General features: G+C 32.5%; 1 protein-coding gene across 14 annotated transcripts in view; it reads right to left on the bottom strand.

The window, feature by feature from the left end:
* The window catches only part of LOC114328625 (uncharacterized), an 895,031-nt gene that overhangs the window by 154,522 nt on the left and 719,031 nt on the right, over nt 1–21,478 (bottom strand). For 12 of the 14 annotated variants that reach the window (XM_050655804.1, XM_028277517.2, XM_028277519.2 and 9 more), the window contains 4 exons: nt 16,744–16,809; nt 14,955–15,013; nt 6,850–7,025; nt 1,400–5,452 (listed from right to left, as the gene is read on the bottom strand). In XM_050655804.1, coding sequence (XP_050511761.1) covers nt 1,400–5,452; nt 6,850–7,025; nt 14,955–15,013; nt 16,744–16,809 — 4,354 coding nt within the window. The remainder of the gene's footprint in view (nt 1–1,399; nt 5,453–6,849; nt 7,026–14,954; nt 15,014–16,743; nt 16,810–21,478) is intronic. The other 2 variants (XM_028277524.2, XM_028277523.2) reach the window with 1 other exon arrangement.

The raw sequence follows: 21,478 nt of genomic DNA, 5'->3' as shown, positions 1-21,478 counted from the left end.
CAAGTCTCGAGCTATATTTGATAAGTTTATGATACTTTAAATCTATTAAACGGTATATCACTACCTAAAACTTTAGCCTTAAACACATGTTTAAATGATATACAGTGCTAGTCAAAAGTCCGTACCCCCCTCGTATCTTTTGAACGATTATACTTATAATAGTGAAATTTGGAGGGAGGAAATAAACGGACGTAAGCTTCTTAACTAGTTAAGACAGCTGACGTAATAGTGACAGATGACGTTACAGAGCCACTGTGACCGATAATTTTAAATGGGACCTTATGGCAAGTGATACCTCGTTTGAAAGGTATTCAAAATATCTAATCAGTTATACTAATTTTGTTTGAGTTTAAGCTAATTTTGATGAATAAATGAAATAAATATAAAATTGTAGTTTCGCATTTAATTAACAAAAATTCAAAATTCCGCATAGCTATATGTAATTACTTGTCAAAAAGCTTGACGTTAACGTAAAAACTACTAGAGAATTGAAAAATGTCAAACTATTTGACAAAAAAACCATAGGCGGACATTTGAATTTTTATTAATTAAATGCGAAACTAAAATGTTATATTAATTTAATTTATTCACCAAAATCAAAGTCAACTAAAACCCAAAAAAATTAGTATGACTGAATAGGTATTTTGAATACCTTTCAAAAGAGGTATCATTTGGCATAAGGTCCCATTTAAAATTATCGGTCACAGTGGCTCTGTAACGTCATCTGCCACTATTACGTTACCTGTCATGACTAGTTAAGAATCTCACGTCCGTTTATTTCCTCCCTCCAATTATAACCGTTCGAAAGATACGAGGGGGGGTACGGACTTTTGACTAGCACTGTATGTATATTCATATACATAATAAATATTCCAAAAAATACATCGTTGTGCCGATTACGAGATATTTCAAATTAGATATCCTGCGACCTCGGATTGTAGGTCATTCAAAATTTAAACTGACATGTTTTTAGATGTTTTTTAAAGTCGTCTGTTTCTGAAATAATGCATTTATTACATAGATTTGCATAATAATAGATTTGTTCTAGCATCAGTTTCAAACGGTTTGAAACCATCAGCGAATAGTGGACCAGCGCGAGTAGAGGGGATAGCACTGGTGACTGATTATGTTCTCTCCCTGACCAACTGTTTGTTGACGGTTTCTGACTAGTTTTACTGTTTGCTAGAACAAACCTACTGTAAATATATAAACCATGTTGGAACTTAGAAATGATCTTTTCATATAATGTTTAATTACGTATTTAAGTCTAAAGTTGTCGGTAGATGATATTGAAAAAAAGCATGTGCTGTGTGGTCAAAACAAAAGAAGCATTTGAACCATTCTACTGTTTGTAGGGGTGCCATAAATCAGTTTGTGTCATTTAACCTAAATACAACACCTTTAAACGAAACCGTTGGTTTCGAGCAAACACTCCACCCATTTTTGTACCTGGAGACATCTTTCGGCTGGTATCGAGCTATGGGCTCGTGTATCTTCGGATCATACTTCTGATTTTTGAAAAAATCCGTAGACCGTTGTTTTTGCTGAATTGGTTTTAGGATTGAAGAAGACTTTATGGGTTTAGGAGTGGGTGAGGTAGACTTAGGTCTCTGTTTATTTTTGCGAAGGAGAGAAGTGTCTTTGGATGCTACAGAATTCTCTGGAGAAGACAATGAACGAGTGTTATCTTCAAGTCTGGGATAACGGTGTGCTGTCCAGTCAGCAGTTAAGTATGGAGCAATATCTCTAAGTTCACGAATGCTGGGAGAAGAAGTGTACATGTGTCCTACCAACGAAATATCTTCTTGACTGTCAAATTTTTCTCGTAACTTTTCGACTTCACCAACAGGACATCCGAAAATTTCTGCCAACTCCTCTATACTTTTGCGATGTCCTTTATTACCATTCTTGATATTTTTACGTGTATAGAGACTAGCAATTTTACTTATGATATTAATGTGGGGCATAAATCGATCTTCAGCTCTTAAAAAAACGGGCGAAACAACTCCTCCCCTTCTAGTCCGACTTCTACCTCTTCCTGAGTAAGCAGGGTATTCATATTTTCTTCTCAGATTATCCACGTGCCCTAAACTAAAATGTGGGTAAACAGTGTTAAGATCTGATTCACTCCTGGATCTCTTTAGCGTAGTGTCTCCATAAATATCTTCCAAGAATTCAAATTTATTGCGAAGTCTTGACACTTCTCCAGTTTTAAGTGGGGGTTTTTCACTAAAATAAGGAGAAATTGATCTACTCCTGAAAAGACTGTCGTTGCTAGTATCGACTGATATTTCAGATCTTATAGGACTTATGTCAATGGCACGCAATTCTGGCCTTTTTGGAATAAACTTCTGCTTTCTGGTTGCTGATAATGGAATTGTAGCAAATTTCATTAAATCTGTTTCTCCAAAATATTCTTTAAAGCTTTGAACCGACTTCGATTGAACAAGAGATTTCTCATGAGATTTTTCTAAATTTTTCGAAGAATGAACGCTACCTTCACTAACCTCAACACCTGTTTCAGCTGGTTTGTGTATAGTTGGGACGTATGGCTCATGTTCTTTTACCTGCTCAAAATATTCAACTTTCTTTTTAACTTCCTTCATATCTTCCTTCTTTCCAGTACATATAACAGTCCTTGTGCTTTCATCAGTACTACCACTTTCAGTTTCGCTTAAAGATGTCACCTTTCCGTTTGTTAGTGCATTTGTCTTAACCAAAGGTTTTTTTGGTTCTTCTTTCCGAAAATCTGCTTTAACATTCGCTTCAGCTGACGCAACTGCCCCCAATACTTCTTTACCAACAACTAATCGTAAGCCCAAATCTTTACGTTGATTACCAATTTTTTCTAATAACTCTTTGCTTAAAGTATATGATAACATTTTTTTATCATTTTCAGACATATTTGAGCTTTTAACAGTTTTAGATGGCTTGTACATATGATCAGAAGAATCTGAATTTCTTCGCACTGTTAAAGTTGGAACATACCCTTTACTTTTTTCCTTAGGAACATGAATAGTATAATCTTCTTTGTTTTTTGGGTAATTATTGTATATTTCTGCAAGTTGTTCCTTTAATATATTTACTTGTTCCATTGACAAGCTACTCCAAAGCTTGCTTCCAATGCCATGATTCAATATCTTTTCAGAGTCGATAAGCCTTTGCCTGGCTGTTTTAACCCTTCCTTCTGAATGTGCTCTACGTTCTGCTATGTTACTCGCTATATTAGCCACAGAAAATCCTCGCCACAAAGGTTTATACGTGTCTTTGAGGAAAGCTAGTTCTCGCCTCTTTGCGTTTTCACGATCAGAATCCTCATATTTAATTTTTTCAAATTCTCCTTTTATATCATCTACTGACTTTTCCTTTACTCTAAGCCCCATGTCATATTCTTTTCGCCATTTATATCGCTGAACGTCTTTAGGAAGGTATAAGAAACCTTTTTCTTTTTCTTCCTTTTTAATTTGATTATAAAGGGCTCCCAGTTCTTGTTCTGCACGTTCACGGGTCCTAACCTCCTTCCATCTATCATAATCAATAATTTCAGTTTCACTTTTTTTCCTAGGTTTGACGCTAAATACCTTTTCAAGTTGACCAACCTTTTCTATTTCTGTGTAAAACTGATTTAAGTCTTTGAATTTGTCATAATACTTATTGCCATGAACTTGATCGGTAAAGTATTTATAATAATCCTCACTTCTTAAAGAGTCCAATGAGGTAGTACTATGATTTAAACTCGGACACATGTATAAAGATAGTTCTGGCTGTTTCTTCTCAACTTGATGGCTCTTGTATTGCATTATTTTCCTGCAAGATGGCGAGCGGCATAACTTAGGGGAAGGTGGTGGAGATATAAATTTTTTATGTTGTACCACAGGCGAAATGGGTCTACTAGTTTGCGAGAATATTAATTTTGCTGGCAAGCTTGAACTTCTTTTGGGTGGCTTGCTTTCAAATTTAGTGCTATCGTCAAAAGTCACGGACTTGGGACTTGCAGATCTCGAACGAATTCGAGCTATATCTAGACTTATAAATTTGGAATCGGAAACAGGTCTTGTATGTTTTAAATATACTTTCATTGCACTTACAGTAGGCTCAGGAACAGATGACCGTCTACGAGTTAACTGGTTTGTTTTTTCAACAATCCAAGAATTTCTGCTGGTGTTTGACGGAGTTGGAGATATGTCTCGCAGAAACAAATGTTGGAAGAAATGATTACTTTCTATAGCGTTCTTTTGTCTACGTATATCGGTTAGTATCGAACTAGTATCAAAGTCTTCTTTAGTATTAGCATCTGATCTCTTATATGTTCTTAATCCCTCGATTTTCTCTAAAGATTTGCTTGTAGGTCTACTTGATTTAATGTCTTTTTTAATTTCGTCATTGATTTGTTCCTTTTTTGACTTCTGACTATGGTCTTTAGATGAAACACTTTTAGTTTTTATAACGCTCTTCTTCTTTTGCAGTTTTGGTGATGATAATGATTCTAATGATCTCACTTTGGTTGATGATGAGCTTGAAGGACAAGGTGACACTCTTTTAGGTTTAGGAGAAGACGGAACATTTGGTTTTAAAATATTTCTTCCTTTATCTGAAATTCCAACCTTGACTGGCAAAAACTCTTTAATCTTGCCACTGTTTTTAGATGATGCTAATACAGCATTAGATTTCTTATATACTGTACCTTGTGGTAGAGTCATCATGGATGCTTTTTTAACCTCGGTTGGTGACAACAGATCGGGAGATTTTACCAGCTTGGTTTTTATGTTTAAATCAAACTTTCTCTTCTCAGATCTAAAAGTTTTTGGAGAGCTTCTCATAAGATTGAGACTTTCCATGGATGACGTGACCGGACTTCTACCAACAGTCGTTTTAATTGTATTTCTAACAGAATCCGTCGATTTAGATCTCCCAATGTAATTATGAACATTAGTTTTACTTTGTATTTTACGAGCCGAAGTTTTAACGTCTTTCGAAGTAGTTAGGGTAGAAGTTATTTTATTCTTCAGATCTGTAGAAGCAGTAACCTTCTTAGTCACTCTAATTTTAGGACTGGGACTTCTCTTGCTTGGCGTTGGTGATAATTTACAAGTAATTTTATCCTTTAAGTAATTAACTTTTGATTTATCAATATTTGATGTTGTCGTAAAACATGTCTCGTGCCTTTTACACAACGGTGACTTTTCTGTTTTGACTTTCATTGTAGAAACCAATCTTAAAGTCGGATTATTTCTAGAAGATTTTCTTCGTGGTGGAGATGGAGGAGGAATGGGAGGAGGAGTAGGAATGGCTGAAGAAGGAGCAATTCGCTTGTAAGCCGAAAAAGTGTTCGGATCTTGGTGCTGAACTGTTACCGGATAGCAGAGTACTTCCTTTTGAGGCTTAATATTTTTATGAACTCTTATTCTTGTTAGCGTTGGGGAAATTGGGAAAAATTCCACAAATTCCGTTTCTGTGAAGAATATTCTTATTAGACTTTAAGTTTAAATATTAATATTGTGCTCGGTGTTCTGAAAAACAAAGTGATGACTATTGTGTTTTTTTAAAGATAATAGCTACCTAGTCTTACAAACAGAAGAAATCAAAAGCGTTTAGGATTAATTAAATATTAAGTTACTAATAAGTAAAACAGAATAAAACAAACCTTATTAGAATAAAATCCTTCACCAGGGTTATACAGATAGGTTCAGAGAAATATTTATATTTTCACCTTAATGTAGGCAACCCGTATAACTAGTTATTTGATTTTTATAATAAATTTTTTGTACTTATTTGTTCTGTTTGTCCAATATTAATTTAAAATTATACTGAAACAACAGGAGGGCATTAACTTGTTCTTCTTTATAATATTTTTTTTATCCGAGATTGAGCCACAATAAAGCTAGTATAAAATTATTCAGAGCTAATATTAATTATTCTTGTAGTTTGTAGTATAAAGTATAACCAAAGTATATCCGAAATTTAACATCAGTTTATGCCAAAATATCACAAATTTTCAGAAGAAAACACTGAGGAAAATTATTATTTGCAAAAATATTTTACATAAAGTGGTAGACGAAGCACATGACAAAAAGGAGATTAAGGAATAAAATGAGTTCATGGTAGACTGAAGAACTGGTGCAACCAAAAAAAAAAACATCTACCAAAGAGTAGCTCGATAGTAAAGATAGGGAGGACATAAAAGCTTACAACAGGTGTAAATATGAGGTTAAAGATAAAGTAACAATATGTCAAAACGACGTAAAAATACTAATGGATCCTTAAGCACTTAGAATAATGATAGGCATAACAAGAACTGTTGAGAAGCATTTTGGCGTAGGAACGTGGAAAACTTACTATCAAGATTTACAGTTGAGTCCACGAGTCTTTACCCATGCGTCATCATTTAAAGCATACGAAATAAGTCGATGATAAAACGGAAATTGAAATTAACTAAACGCAACAGCAAGTGACTTACTGTCACTTACTGTTGCGTTGTGACTTAGTGTCACTTGCTGTTGCGTTTAGTAAATTTCAATTTCCGTTTTATCATCGACTTATTTCGTATGCTTTAAATGATGACGCACGGGTAATCACTCGCGGACTCAACTGTACTTGATAGTAGTGAATTATGCTAATTCTAATATAAATACAAAAATTTTATACTATATGACAAAGATCTCAGATATCCTAGTCGGTATAATAGTTATAATCTTAGAAAGGCTCTAAATATAAACGGTCATATTCTCTGTACTGTCTGTATATTTGACCTTATGAAAAGAAAAAATCATGCGTTACCTTCACCAACAGATTGATTAGATTTAGGTAAGTAGAAAATCTGTTTTTCAACTGGGGACTCAGAAGACTCACCTTTGGGTCTTTCGGGTGCTGGTTTTCGAAGACCATGCAATGGTATATCCCCACCCTTTTGAATAAATTTGTAGGCTTCCCGTTGCTCCTTTGGACTAAGCTGTTGAGCTATCGCTTCCTCTTTTCGCCTAAACACCAAGGTGGAGTCGCTTTCATATCCGGACTCCTTTAAGGCCCTACGGACGAATTAAAATTTAAAAAAAATAAAATTTTCTTTATAAAACAAACATTCTGTGCACTAATTTTACAAACCATTCTTCAATACAAAAGAACTGGTAGATTTTCGACGAAAACTAGCCATCTGAAGAAAATGTAGATCAACGGATGTCTTCTTAGTGTATGGGTATTCAAAGAGTATGTTCCACTTACGTACGTCAGAGTCGTATACAATATTTTATTGATTGTTTCAGGTTGTATGTTATTGTATAAAGGCGTTCAGGTGTTGACTGACGCATGTCCACTAAAGAAGCCTGTTAGGATTCTAACCTGATTCCTACTTACTCTCTGCAAAGCTTTACCTTCGGATTTACCTTCGCAATGGGAGTTATGTTGTGTTCGGATCCAGATTTTTCCGGTTGTGAAGCGTGGGTTGTTTCACTCCGAAGGCCGACTATGGACCGAAATATTCTGTAGCTGAGCTATTAAGTTTATCAGGTCTTTCTAAGCATAAGTCTAGAAAAGGCAAATTTTACAAAAATGGGAAGAATGCTCTGCATAAGAAATTTAAAGTTGGAGCTAAGAGTTAGGTTGGCGAGATGCTATCTTTTCTGGACTTAAACTTGAATGCGACCCCAATGAAAAAACTGTAATCATTCTAATTCTGAGTGTATAGAAGATCCTGAAAATGTGATGGACAGAAAACGTCATAAAGAGGTTCTGAGGAGGATAAAAAATAAAAAAGAAAAAATCTTAAATACAGTAAAAACAAGAAAATTGGAATATCTCGGACATACTACAGATGGAGAGAGATACAACTTGCTCCAGCTCATTATGCAGGGAAAGCTCCAAAGAAAAATAATCCTGGGGTGACGTAGAAAATCATGGCAACGCAACCTGAGAGAATGGTATGGATATAGATCAAATGAACTTTTCAGAGTAGCCGTCTCCGAATAGCAGTCGGAACAGTTCACATAGCTATGATGATTGCCGACCTCCATCGTGGAGATGACACTTAATGAAGAAGAAACGTTTTTATTGTCATGTATTCTCCAAATGATAAAATGGATGGGTGAAAAAGGAGAGAACTGGATATTTCAGATATGCAAGAAAGCATGGAGTACAGAGAAAATCCCAGATGACTGGAAGAAAAACATAGTTCTGCCAATATACAAAAAAGGACAACATAATGAATGCGAGAATTATAGAGCAATATGCTTGTCATCGGTCGCCTTCAAGGTATACACGAGAATTATAGAGAAGCGTCTAAGATCAGTGATAGAGAAAGAATTGGAAGACCAACAGGCTGCATTCAGATCAAACCGTCAAACAAACGATAACGTCTACAATATAAGGAGCATAATAGAGAGACAATGCCGTAAAGGGGTTGAACTATTTCTCATTTTCGTTGATCTGAAGGCGGCATTTGATACGATAAACAGAAAAATAATGTGGAAAATATTGGAAAGTTATAATATACCAAAATAGATGATAAAAGTTATATAATCTATTTATACGGAAGTAGAAGGCCAAGTACATATATGGAGAAAGATCAGGCATTTTAAATGGGATAAGGGAATTAAACAAGGAGATGGACTAAGCTCCTCTTGTTTATAATAGTCATGGATACTTTAATAAAAAATACCAAAGATCAAACCAGAAACCTTCAATATTTAGTAGGATATAAAAATTTAAATGCAATAAAGATCAACTCCCTTCCATACGCTGATGATGTAATTTTAATTATAGACACAGTAGAGAAAATGCAGAAACTAATACGTATTTGGCAAAAAGAGATATAGAATTTAAAAATGGAAATGAATCTCAACAAAACAAAACTTATGATAATAAATGAAGATGAGAAAAAAGAAAGGAATACTAATATAATAGTAAGGGAACATGTAATAGAGCACGTATCTACTTTTGAATATTTGGGAAATATAATAATAGATGATGGGAAAACGGACTTGGCAATAAGCAATAAACTGAAGAAGGCAACTAACGTGTATTACTCTTTAAATAATACAATTTTTGAAAAGTCAGAAATAAACATCTAAACTAAACTCAGAGTATATAACAGCATAGTCAATCCGATAATGACATATGGGGCGGAAACATGGATTGTGCAAAAAATCATGAATCAGTGATAAACGCGACCGAGATGAAATAGATGAGTAGAATAGCTGCAGTTACGAAGTTTGATAGATTCAGAAATGAAGATATAAGCAGAGAGCTGGAACAAGAACCGATAATGAGGAAGATCGAAAACAAACAATTAAGCTGGTTTGGACACATACAACGAATGGAACAAAAGAGACTTACGAAGAAGGTACATGAAGCCAAAATGGGAAACAAAAGAAAAAAGGGAAGGCCGAGGAAGACATGGATGGACTAGATCCAGGATATAGGTGAAAGGTTACACACGAGTATGAGGGATATAAAGAACCTGGCCACCAATAGAAGCGCTTGGAAAAAATGGATAAAAGGCGGAACCCGACATCCGACACCCTGAAGGGCACTAAGGATTATGAGAAAGAAGAAGGGTATTCTCCAATGCTTTGGTACTGATGCAATTATATTCCAGTCTAACGAGTTCTTCCCGTCATTTCCACATTAGTCTAGAGACCATCTTATACCCCAGTTAATAGGGAAAAAAACATGAAAAAATGTTAAGCAGGGTTTTGAAGGTGCTAAACGGTAGATGAGAGATAACTGATGATAATTCCGTGAAGACGTACAGCTAATTTTTCTTCTTCTTTTTTTTAAACAGGTACAAAGAATGAAAAACTCAGTTTTTTTACTATAAAACGTTTCTTGTTAATTTTAGAGAAAAATTTTTTAAATAAGTGTTGTAGATCTTAAAAAGTTCTTTAATTTGATAGTACTCATAATAATATACATAAACAATTGACCTAGATAATTGCAAGCAACTCTCATTTTTGCACTAATTTTTAAATATTAATAACTTTACTTTTTACATAATGATATATAATTTAACTACTTTAAATTATGCCATTTAATAGTTTATTTAAGTGCAATAAATTTCAACCAGATTGACCAAATAGTTTATAAGTTATTCAATTTGTTTATCCCAGAGAGCAATTGTTTATACAACTGTTCTTGCCCTAACAGTGAATCTAGAGATATTTAGCAAATCGCAATCAATTATTCGAGAGTCTACTTTTAAGATGCATTAAGAAAAAATTAACATTTTATTAAAATTGATATTAAAAAACTCGTTTGAAAAAGACCCTACCTTCTAGGTTATAAACAATTTGAATAACTTTGACAGTTTTTATGTCACACGCTTGCATGTAGGCTCACTGAAAAGCTGGTGAAAAAATACATATTAAAAAAGACAAAATAATTTTATATGACAAATAGGAACCAAGTTAGTATTTTTTTTATAAATCAAATTTTGCATTGTTGATAAACATTAAGAGCTGAAAATTTATATATGGAAATCTATATTTTACGATCCAGTTTATAGATTGCATATGCAGTGAAATAATAAAAACTTATGACCTGTTAAACTGATAGTACTCGTGAAACACCACCAACGAAAGTGAAGGTGGGAACTGTTCAAGCTTCGCTTCCTTTTTTGGAAAAAAACTGCAATATATTATCACCTTCCATAGCACGCACAACCTTCTTTTTTAACTGGAGTAGCTCAAGAAAATACTAAAAATTGTGCAAATTTCACCTTGCACAATTGGAAAATTGGAAAATCCCGTGAAAATCAATTGATTCAATTTTACTATAAAAGTTATTGAATTTTACAAGTATTTCTTAAAAATTCTTTAAATTATTAAGTAAAGTATATTTTTTATATAAATATAAAATAATTATAAATTAGTACAATACATTATTTTTTTTATTTGAAATAATTAAAAAGTATTTAAAAGTCCTTAATAATTTTTAAAAAACTGTTTGTTTTATTTTGTTTCTGAATTGTTATGAAATGTTATTTAATTTAATGAAACTATTAATATTTGTTTAGGTAGGCATCTAATAAGTATAAATATGTAATATGTTTGCACTATTTAATGATGTATGTTTAAGTTCAATAATTAGAATAAAAGTCATATATTTGTTTTGATAGTAATATATATATTTTAATAAATTTATATAATTAATTATAAAAATAAAAAAGTAAAACATTGTTTATGAATTTTAATTTGATTATTCTAGTGAACGTCTATAACTTCTAAATCGCTTCTCGGCAAGTTACAGTTCATCCTCTACAAAGTGACTTGACATCGTCAAAAACCACTGCAGCGCGATTACAACATTTTTTCTCCTCTTCTTCCACTGCACAGTTTGTACAAAGATCCGTACAGTTTATACCATATTTTTTACAACCATATCTGGTACTTTTGCAACCCGTTGAACATTTAGATGTAATTTGTTTTAATATCTCTTCAGGAATCAAACAATCTAAGGTGTAAATAGGTTCAAAACCCGTATCAGTTTTTTTGCATCCATATCGGATAGTATCCAGTTTTTTACCTAACCAGTGTTGTAATTGATGATAAACGCGAAGTACATGCTGATATCCTGCACCTTCTGTTGGGGGCAAATTTTCCAAATTAAAAGATTTTTTTCCTGTATTTCTTATAAATTGTAAAAAACGTAACTCATTTAATGACAATATGTTATTATGTTTTTTTTTATATGTAACATCAATTGCAGCAGAATACAAAGCAACAATGATATCACATCCGTTTTTCATGATGTCCTCCTTGTTAGCATTCTCGTCGTAAAAAATATTTATCAGATCTACAATTTCTGATGATGAAGTTAATAATTTGAATTTTCCTTGATTAAAAAAAGAGGAAGTTGTATCATACCCAGTAAAAATATATAAGAACCCAACGTATTTTCTTAGATGAGAATGTTTAAAACTATTACAACTATAATAGATATATTTTCCTTTTTCGCCTTTTTTTTTTTTCAAAATACATATATGTTATTGTCCGGAGCAGAGAGTTGCGTCAATATTATGAGTATATCAGTATCATTACCAATTATTACAATGGTCTTGCTAGTTTCATATGTATGTTCGTGAAGAGCTGTCTGCACTATTAATACGTCCGCATCTTCATCTGCTACTTTAGTTCGGTACCCAGATTTGTTGAGCTCTGCACATAAAAGTTGAATCAATTGCTTTTTATTTTTACTAACTGCTAAAAATATTTTTTGTTTTATGGATAAGATCGTGTTTTCAACCAATTTAATTTCTGGGCCTGAGTTAATTATTATTGTATATTTATATAAATAATATAATTTAATTAGTAAAATATAAGTAATTCTTACGAGAAATTATTGTAAAATTAAAGCAAGTAATAGCAATTAAACTGCAAATTTTTTCAACATGTTTCAAATTGGGATTCCATTCTAAAAAATAAAACGAAGCTATTCTCACCTTTACATTTGTTGGCGGTGTTTCACGAGTACCATCATTTTAACGAGTCATGACTTTTTATTTTTTACTGCATATGCAATCTATGAAGTGGGTCAGAAAATATAGACTTTCTTAAACAACTTATTCAATTTTCAGCTCTTAATGTTTATAAACAATGGAAATATGATTTATTGAAAAAAAAATTCTAACTTGATTTCTATTAGTCATATAAAATCCATTTTATTATTTTAATGTGTATTTTTTCACCAGCTTTTCATGAGCCTACATACGAGCGTGTAACATAAAAACTGTCAAAGTTATTCTAATTGTTTATAACCTAAAATGTAGGGTCTTTTTCAGACGGTTTTTTTAACAACAATTTTGATAAAATCTTAAAACATTTTCAATACATCTTAAAACTAAAGTCTTAAATAATCGATTGCGATTTGTAAAATATCTCTAGAGTCACTGTTAGGGCAAGAACAGTTGTTTAAACAATTGCTGTCTGGGAAAAACAAATTGAATAACTTATAAACTATTTGGTCGATCTAGTTGAAATTTAGCACACTGAAATAACCCATTAATTGGCATAATTTGAAGTAGTTAATTTAAATATCGTTGTGCAAAAAATACAGTTATTAATATTTAAAAATTAGTGCAAAAATGAGAGTTTTTTACAATTATCTCGGTCAATTGTTTATATATTTCAATATGTGTCCCACCAAATTGAAGAACTTTTTAAGGTATACAATATTTATTTGAAACATTTTTCTCTAAAATGGATAAGAAACGTTTTATAGTCAAAAAACTTAGTTTTTGATCCTTTGTAACTGTTTTAAAAAAAGAAGAAGAAAAATTAGCTGTACGTCTTCACGGAATTATCATCATTTATACCTCATATATCGTTTAAAACCTTCAAAACCCTGCTTAACATTTTTACGTGAAATCGACGATTTTTTTCCCTATTAACTGGTGTATTAGGGTTCATGAGAGTCTTTTAGCCACTCAGGACCTGAGTGGCTAAAGTTTAAAAACCTTCATTTTGGCAAGATATATTGGTTATAAGAATTATGTTTAAGTCAGGTAAAATAGGTTTCTTCTTCAAGTTCGATGTTCCATCGAAAGTCGAAAATCATACTGGCTATCCGGACTTTGTTAACCGCAGCTCTAAATAGTTCTGCACTACTGCATTCAAACAATTTTTGGTTGTTAAGCCAGGATATACTTCCTCCCATAAGTTGTAATAATGAGTGCACACTGCACACTGCTCTCTCACCAAATATTCTAAGCAAAGTTTTCATCTTTCGATAGTAATTATTTTCAGTTCATTTCCTAGCCTGTTAGTTACTTTCACGTTTGACACTCTTTGAAACCATTAGTAGTCTACTACTCGTTCCACTACTCGTAAGAGTCTTCTGTGACATCAAAATTCAAAGCCGGCCAACTTGAAAATAGTCTTCAGAAAAGATTTTTCTTTTTACAATGATGATTATCTGTTCCAGATATTTGCAAAATATACTTTGCATGACCTTTTTTCCTGAAGAATTAGTTCGAATAGAACGAAAAGTGCAATGAGTAAAACTATCACGTAAAAAAGCCATGTTTGTGAAATCCACAATCAGAGAAGCATGACAAAATATTCCATGACGACCAACGCAAAGAAATGAGGAAACTTGTGAACATGGAAACCTCTGAAAACTACTTGATTGAATGAAATAAATAAATAAATAAAAATACCAATACTAATACTAATACATCAGCTTCAGTCGCTGATATACCCGCATAAATTTGTATAGACTTCTGTCTGGTACCAAGCACACTGTGGTTATAAATTTATTCTTCGATCCATAGGTGTCACTCTGGACGGCTTAAATATCATACCGGAATAACTTTTACGCGGGATTTGCTTGTGATCACCGGTGATTCACATGGTATATGAATGAACCAGAAGAGTATAGTTTTCGCATTTTTCGCCTCGTACCCTTTTGATTTGTTTAAAGGGGACATTTTCGAACAGGAATCCGCAAAGAAACCGAATCAGAAAATTTTTCGTACCGAAGGGGCCACACAGCATGGACTAAATAGTTGCCCAAATGCTTCGGCGCTATGTTTGGAATGTTTTCAAAAAAGTTACCAATATATTATTTTTTATCTGTTAACATATATCTTTTTTTTCTGTTACTTTTTATAATACAGTATTCAGCAAACAATGCGTGATTGTTTTAATAATAGTCGTCAAATCTTGCTTTTTTTATTATTACTGTTGCAACTTGACTAAAATGAATCATCCTTGATGCCCACTTGTCCGACATGCTATTAGGTTCACTTACATCCCATCGGCATACTCTGTTTGCTCGATTTTATATACCAACAATTAATGGTCATTTAAACTATACTCTGCATGGTGCACCGGTGATACATATGGTCCAGAAATAAAACAAGAAGTTTGATCACCAGTGATACATATGGCACCACAACGCAGAATCATCATAGGATCATTGGTAGCCAAAGTGTTAATACCTCGTATCAAAAATAACATACTCACTGGTTTATGAAACTCCTTGGATGAGGCTGAACTTGAACTCTCCTTTGCTGCTCCAAATGCTACAACAGTATAACTATTAATATAATATTATAATAAGCCGACATATTAGTTTAAGTAGTGTTTAGGTTCATGCAAGTCGGTGTTGAGATCTCATACATTTATTAATTATCCTTTCATGCTAGGAGACATGCGTATTTAAATATTCGTTTCAATTTTGGGTACAACATTTTAGTCTTTTTGTGAACCACAGAAAGTAACTAATTCTATATAGAAAATTTAGTATAATAGGTATATTGAAACACAAAGCTAATAAAAAATGGAAACAAGTTAAGTATCAAGATCTACTTTACATATGTCGAGACAGACTTGGTTTTGGAGTAATCCTAGAAACATCTGTTAGTTTTTTTTCCGTATCAAGAATTAAATCTGGGACCTTTCGGCTGGTAGCCAAGATGACCTATCAAATCGTTAATAAGTAAAAAAATATTGCATATTGTAATAACTGCTGTCGATGCCCTTTGCTGAGGACGTAGATGCAGTAGAATGATCTATATTAGGGATATCACGTTAGGGATATTTTCTAGAGTTTTGAAGAAGCTGCATTAAATAAAATAAAAAATCGGTCTAAAAGTAAATGAAGGTAAAACAAAATACATGGTTGTCTCAAAACAAGAACGACAGCGAAAAAGGCAAAATATTGCTATAAACGAACATAACTTAGAATTGGTTAAATAATTTAAATATTTAGAAGCAACAATCATCAATGACAACAAAGTAGAACGAGAAGTTGAAAAGCGAATAATGACGGGAAACAGATCTTTTTTCGCGATGCAATATCTAATAAGGCCAAAACTTTTTTCACGAGATGCAAAAATGAAGATATACAAAACCGTAATACGATCAGAACTCGCGTATGGAAGCGAATCATGGACATTAACATCAAAGCAAAGTAAATAAATTGCTGGTATTGGAACGTAAAATTCTTTGAGTAATATAGTGCTCTTGCAGAGATAGTGTGACAAATGAATGGAGGCGCAGACAGAACAATGAGTTAGTCTCTCTTTGGAATGGAAAATCTAGTGAGACATAAAAAGGCCAATAGACTAAAATGGGCAGAACATGTAATATGTAGTAACGAGAATTACCTTATAAACAATGTGTTTTTGATGAAAGATGCAGTCATAGAGGATCTGGAAAAAATGGTAGAGAGACAATGGGAATTAGTGGGATAGGACCAGCAAACATGGAAGGCAATACTAAACGCGGCAGACCCTCACGAAGGAGGAGATGATGAGAAGAATAACATATTCCGAAAAGATGAGTTATATTTTGTTATTTTTATTTTATCAGAAAAAAATCAAATTTGTCAGAGAATTTGTAATATTAAATTTTATATCATTTTTACTAATCAAAATAATGGTTAGTAGAATGAGATTTAAAGAAGTGTTTACTAATTTTTTTAGCAGTGTATTTGGAAATTAGTCGGAAAGTGGAAAACTTCAATTAAGATAATTTTTTTCAATATAATGACATTTTTCCCTAGTAATGAAAACACTGGGATGCCAATACAAAGCCTATCGTTATTTGTTCATATTTATGAATATTTTTTAGCAAACTTTCTATAATTCTTTGTTTTATAAAATAGTGTGATGCAGAACCTACTCAAAATAACATATTTGTTAAATCTGAACACAAACAAAAAACAATTAATTATTTTGGGTAGATCCAAAAACAATTTTGTATGTAATCGGAATAAAAAATATATTTGGGACATGCTCCTTTTCCTTACAGATTTTGAAAGTGCCCTTGCGAACATGACCTCATAGCTGGGTAGAGCCGAGTTATCATCTAGCCACTTTTGCGAAAAAAATAAGTGTTAGTATCAAAAACCCTCCTCCAAATTAATTAAGATAAAGAAGTGAATAGTAAACTGTAGAAATTCCTCGGGTATTTAAGAGTAAATCCACAAGAAAAAGAAAGAATTTTTCCTGTAGCTGGCTGTATACCATTAATCACAAAAATTTTATTGAAAAATCCTTGTAAAAGGTATAAATGTGGTTTATTAAAATCCCTTTAAGCCCTACGTCACAGAACGTTTTCGATTTTCTTACAAAATCATCATTAGTGTTAAAAAATAAACAGGTTGCAAGCTAGCTGAGCCACCAAAGAAATACCAGAGTAAGAACCCTATAAATGGTATATATGTTATAATTCCATAATATTTGCTTGAAATTCCACAGGATGGATAAAATTAATAAGGAATTATGCCCTTAGGTAAAGTATGACATTCCCATCACGTGGGATGTAAAGTGAGTTGTTTTGTCTCTACATGACGACAGTTAGATGGCAAATCTAGTTGACTCTACTTGACTCTAGTTGACTGTCGTCATGTAGAGACAAAGCAACTCACTTTGCATCCCACGTGATGGGAATGTCATACTTTACCTAAGGGCATAATTCCTTATACATTCTATTCATCCTATGGAATTTCAAGCAAATATGTATTTATAACATAGCTATACAGTACTAGTCAAAAGTCCGTACCCCCCTCGTATCTTTTGAACGGTTATACCTATAATAGTGAAATTTGGATGGAGGAAATAAACAGACGTAAGCTTCTTAACTAGTCATGGCAGGTGACGTAATAGTGACAGATGAAGTTACAGAGCCACTGTGACCGATAATTTTAAATAGGACCTTATGTCAAGTGATACCTCGTTGGAAAGGTATTTAAAATACCTATTCAGGCATACTAATTTTTTTGGATTTTAGTTGATTTTGATTTTGGTGAATAAATTAAATAAATATAATATTGTAGTTTCGTATTTCATTAATAAACATTCAAATGTCCGCCTATGGTTTGTTTGTCAAAAAAGTTGACGTTTTTCAATTCTCTAGTAGTTTTTACGTCAACCTTTTTGACAAGCAATCTTATGCGGAATTTTGAATTTTTATTAATTAAATTCGAAACTACAATTTTATATTTATTTCATTTATTCATCAAAATTAACTTAAACTCAAACACAATCAGTATGATAGAATAGGTATTTTCAATACCTTTCAAACAAGGTATCACTTGCCATAAGGTCCCATTTAAAATTATCTGTCACAGTTGCGCTGTAAAGTCATCTGTCATAATTACATCACCTGTCATGACCAGTTAAGAAGCTTACGTCCGTTTATTTCCTCCCTCCAAATTTCACTATTATAGGTATAACCGTTCAAAAAATACGAGGGGAGGGTACGGACTTATGACTAGCACTGTATACCATTTAAAGGGTTCTCACCCTGGTATTTCTTTGGTGGCTCAGCTAGCATTAATCAACCTGTTTATTTTTTAACACTGATGATGATTTTGTAAGAAAATCGAAAACGTTCTGCAAAATTTAGGCCTTAAAGGGATTTTAATAAAAACAATTTTATACCTTCTACAAAATAGAGTACTTAAGTATTTCAAATAGGATTTACTTATCATCACTTTTTCTTATACGTTTAACTGATAACTGATCTTAAAAATAAACTTTTGTGTATTACAAAGTAAATATTTGTAATGAGTAGGTATTGTTAACATATATGTGATTGTCTAGATGTGATGTCGGTGTTGAAGGAAATGAAGCGGCAGGTGAACTTGCAAAAGAAGGCACTACTCTTCCACAGCCCCTAGCTTCCAATCGTACACATCAGCAAAATCCACCATTAGAAGAGGAATCAAAGCGAAGATAAAAGAGCAGCAAATACAAGCCGGCGTCGGAAAATCTTGGGCCCACCTAATAGAGTCACCAATCCCACTCGCGTCTAGAAATTATAAAATTTTTGGCTCCTTGGCTTCCACAAGGTCAAAGTTGTGACAGTTCTATTCGAATGTAAAATAAAATGCCGCGAAATTCAAACATGATTACTAATAAGATTAAAAATTGTTTATGTTTAAATTTGTTTATTTGATTAAAAAAAATTGAAAATGGTTATTCATTTTTAACACAAGACAGGCATAATATCATAAATTGCTTTCAGAATAATCTAGTCTAGTATATAGATAAAAAGGCCCACATAAGGCCTACAATATTTTGAGGTTAGGATTATTATTTACTATTAAAATACCTACTATTATTTTAAACTAGTTTTGCTAAAATATTAATATATAATGGAATATATTAAAGACTTCTCTTTGTTATACATATTGTCATAATATTGTATTATTTTTTGTAATTTTAGATAAACTCGACATAATTGCACACAACAAAACATTCACGTGTATTGCACTTTGTAACAAATGTCTCAAAACTAAATTCTCAAAAAAAGTCATCAAAAGGTTCTCTAAATATTCCAATTTAAAAGGCATGTCACTAAGTTTCATCCAGGTAAGGAAAAAACTTCTATTTTCTGCTTCTTGGCTATGATTGTATACAGAAAGATAGGGGATATTATTTTGTTTCAAAAAGTTTTTACATTTACAAAATCTTAGTAAACATAAAAAAATTCATATTTTTATATTGGATGGAAATTGGATATTGGAAAAAAGAATGGAAACTTCAAGTGCAGTTTTTGTAACTACGAAAGTTCTGTAAAATCCAATTTAATTCTTCATTTTGAAGAATATCATGCTAATAAAATAGAACAACAAGATCTTCACTTTCTAGTGAACTAGAATTTCAAAGATGGAAAATTAACTTTAAAAAAAAAATAAGAATTGTCTTTATATATGTCACGTACAGTCATCCATACATGGCTACAGAGGGCATTAACAAACAGAGTTATATTTGTAATCGTTCCAGGCTTTTATGTGAAAAAATTTAAGGATATTCAGTATGTATTTAAAACCTCATGGAAGCAAAAAAATTCATGGAAAATGCCATTCTTGATTGAAAGTTAGTATTTTACCAGAAAACGGCACTGTTAAAATAAATTTTAACAAACTTACATTGGTCATGACAATGACTTGGTGGGTCATTTAAATATTACTAAAAATAAAAAATAGAAATAGCTAGCAAAACTGCTTCTAAAATTCATCTGGTTTCTGTATTAGATGATATTAGAGATTATGTACAGAAGATTACAGATTCCAGATTCGGTACAGAATCTCTTTAGAAGCTTTAGGCTTTAGAAGCTATTTTTATTTTTTCGTTTTTAGTAATATTTAAATGACCCATGGCATTGTCATGACCAACATAAGTTTGTATAAAATTTATTTTAACAGTGCCGTTTTCTGGTAAAATACTAACTTTCAATCAAGAATGGCATTTTCCATTAATTTTTTTTGCTTCCTTGAGGTTTTAAATACATACTGCATATCCTTACCTTTTTTCACATAAAAGCCTGAACGATTAAAAATATAACTCTGTTTGTTAATGCCCTCTGCAGCCAGGGCCGGCGATAACGGGCCTGCAAGGGATGCACTGCAGGCGGGCGCCCCTGTTTGGGGGCGCCAAAATAAGCTTTTTTCTGCTGGTGTGATACAAAATATTAATTTAAAAGACACTGAAGGGCGCCTATGCTTGTTTTGCAGGTGGGCGCCTGATACCCTAGCGCCGGTACTGTCTGCAGCCATGTATGGATGACTGTACGTGACATGTCAGTTTTCCATTTTTGAAATTCTAGTTCACTAGAAAAGTGAAGATCTTGTTGTTCTATTTTATTAGCATGATATTCTTCAAAATGAAGAATTAAATTGGATTTTACAGAATTTTAGTAGTTACACAATATGCACCTGAAGTTTCCTTGATTTTTTCCAATATCAATGTCTTTTGTATGAATTTTTTGATGTTTTCTAATAGTTTGTAAGTGTGAACAATTTTTCTGACATTCATGCACTGCATTGATATGGGCAAATTGTAGTTATTCAGCTAGGTACTTTATGTTTTCTGAAACAAAATAAAATAATGTCCCCTATTGATTCTGTATACAATAATAGCCAAAAAGCACTAAATATTTTTGCTTTAGTTTTGTCCTTACCTGGATGAAACTTAGTGGTATGCCTTTTTAAATTTAAATATTTAAAGAACCTTTTGGGACATTTATTACATAGTGCAATACACTTGAACGTTTTGTTGGGTGCAATTATGTCGAGTCTATCTATTACAAGAAATAATACAATATTATGACAATATAATATATTCCTATTTTACGGAAATAGTTTTAAAATAATATTTATGTAGGTAACTAACAATAAACAATAATCATAACCTCAAAATATTATAGGAAAGTTTAATAACATCTACTAGATTACTCTGAAAGCAATTTATGATATTATTATGTCTGTCTTGTAACATTGATTCGTAATTTAATCAGCACAACTAATATTTTTATTAATCCATAAAAATTTCAAATAACAGTTAACACATTTTTTAATCTTAGTAATCATATTTGAATTTCGCGGCATTTTACTTTACATTCGAACACAACTGTCAGAACTTTGACCTTGTAGAAGCCAAGGAGCCAAAAATTTTATAATTTCTAGACGCGAGTCACCAATCCCTCGCAACTTGCCGAGACCCATTATTGTAGCCGTGTTCAGAACAACTACGGGA

Source organism: Diabrotica virgifera, chromosome 7 (assembly GCF_917563875.1).
Source record: "Diabrotica virgifera virgifera chromosome 7, PGI_DIABVI_V3a".
NCBI classification, from domain to species: Eukaryota; Metazoa; Arthropoda; class Insecta; order Coleoptera; family Chrysomelidae; genus Diabrotica; species Diabrotica virgifera.
This window is presented reverse-complemented; position numbering and strand designations above follow the sequence as displayed.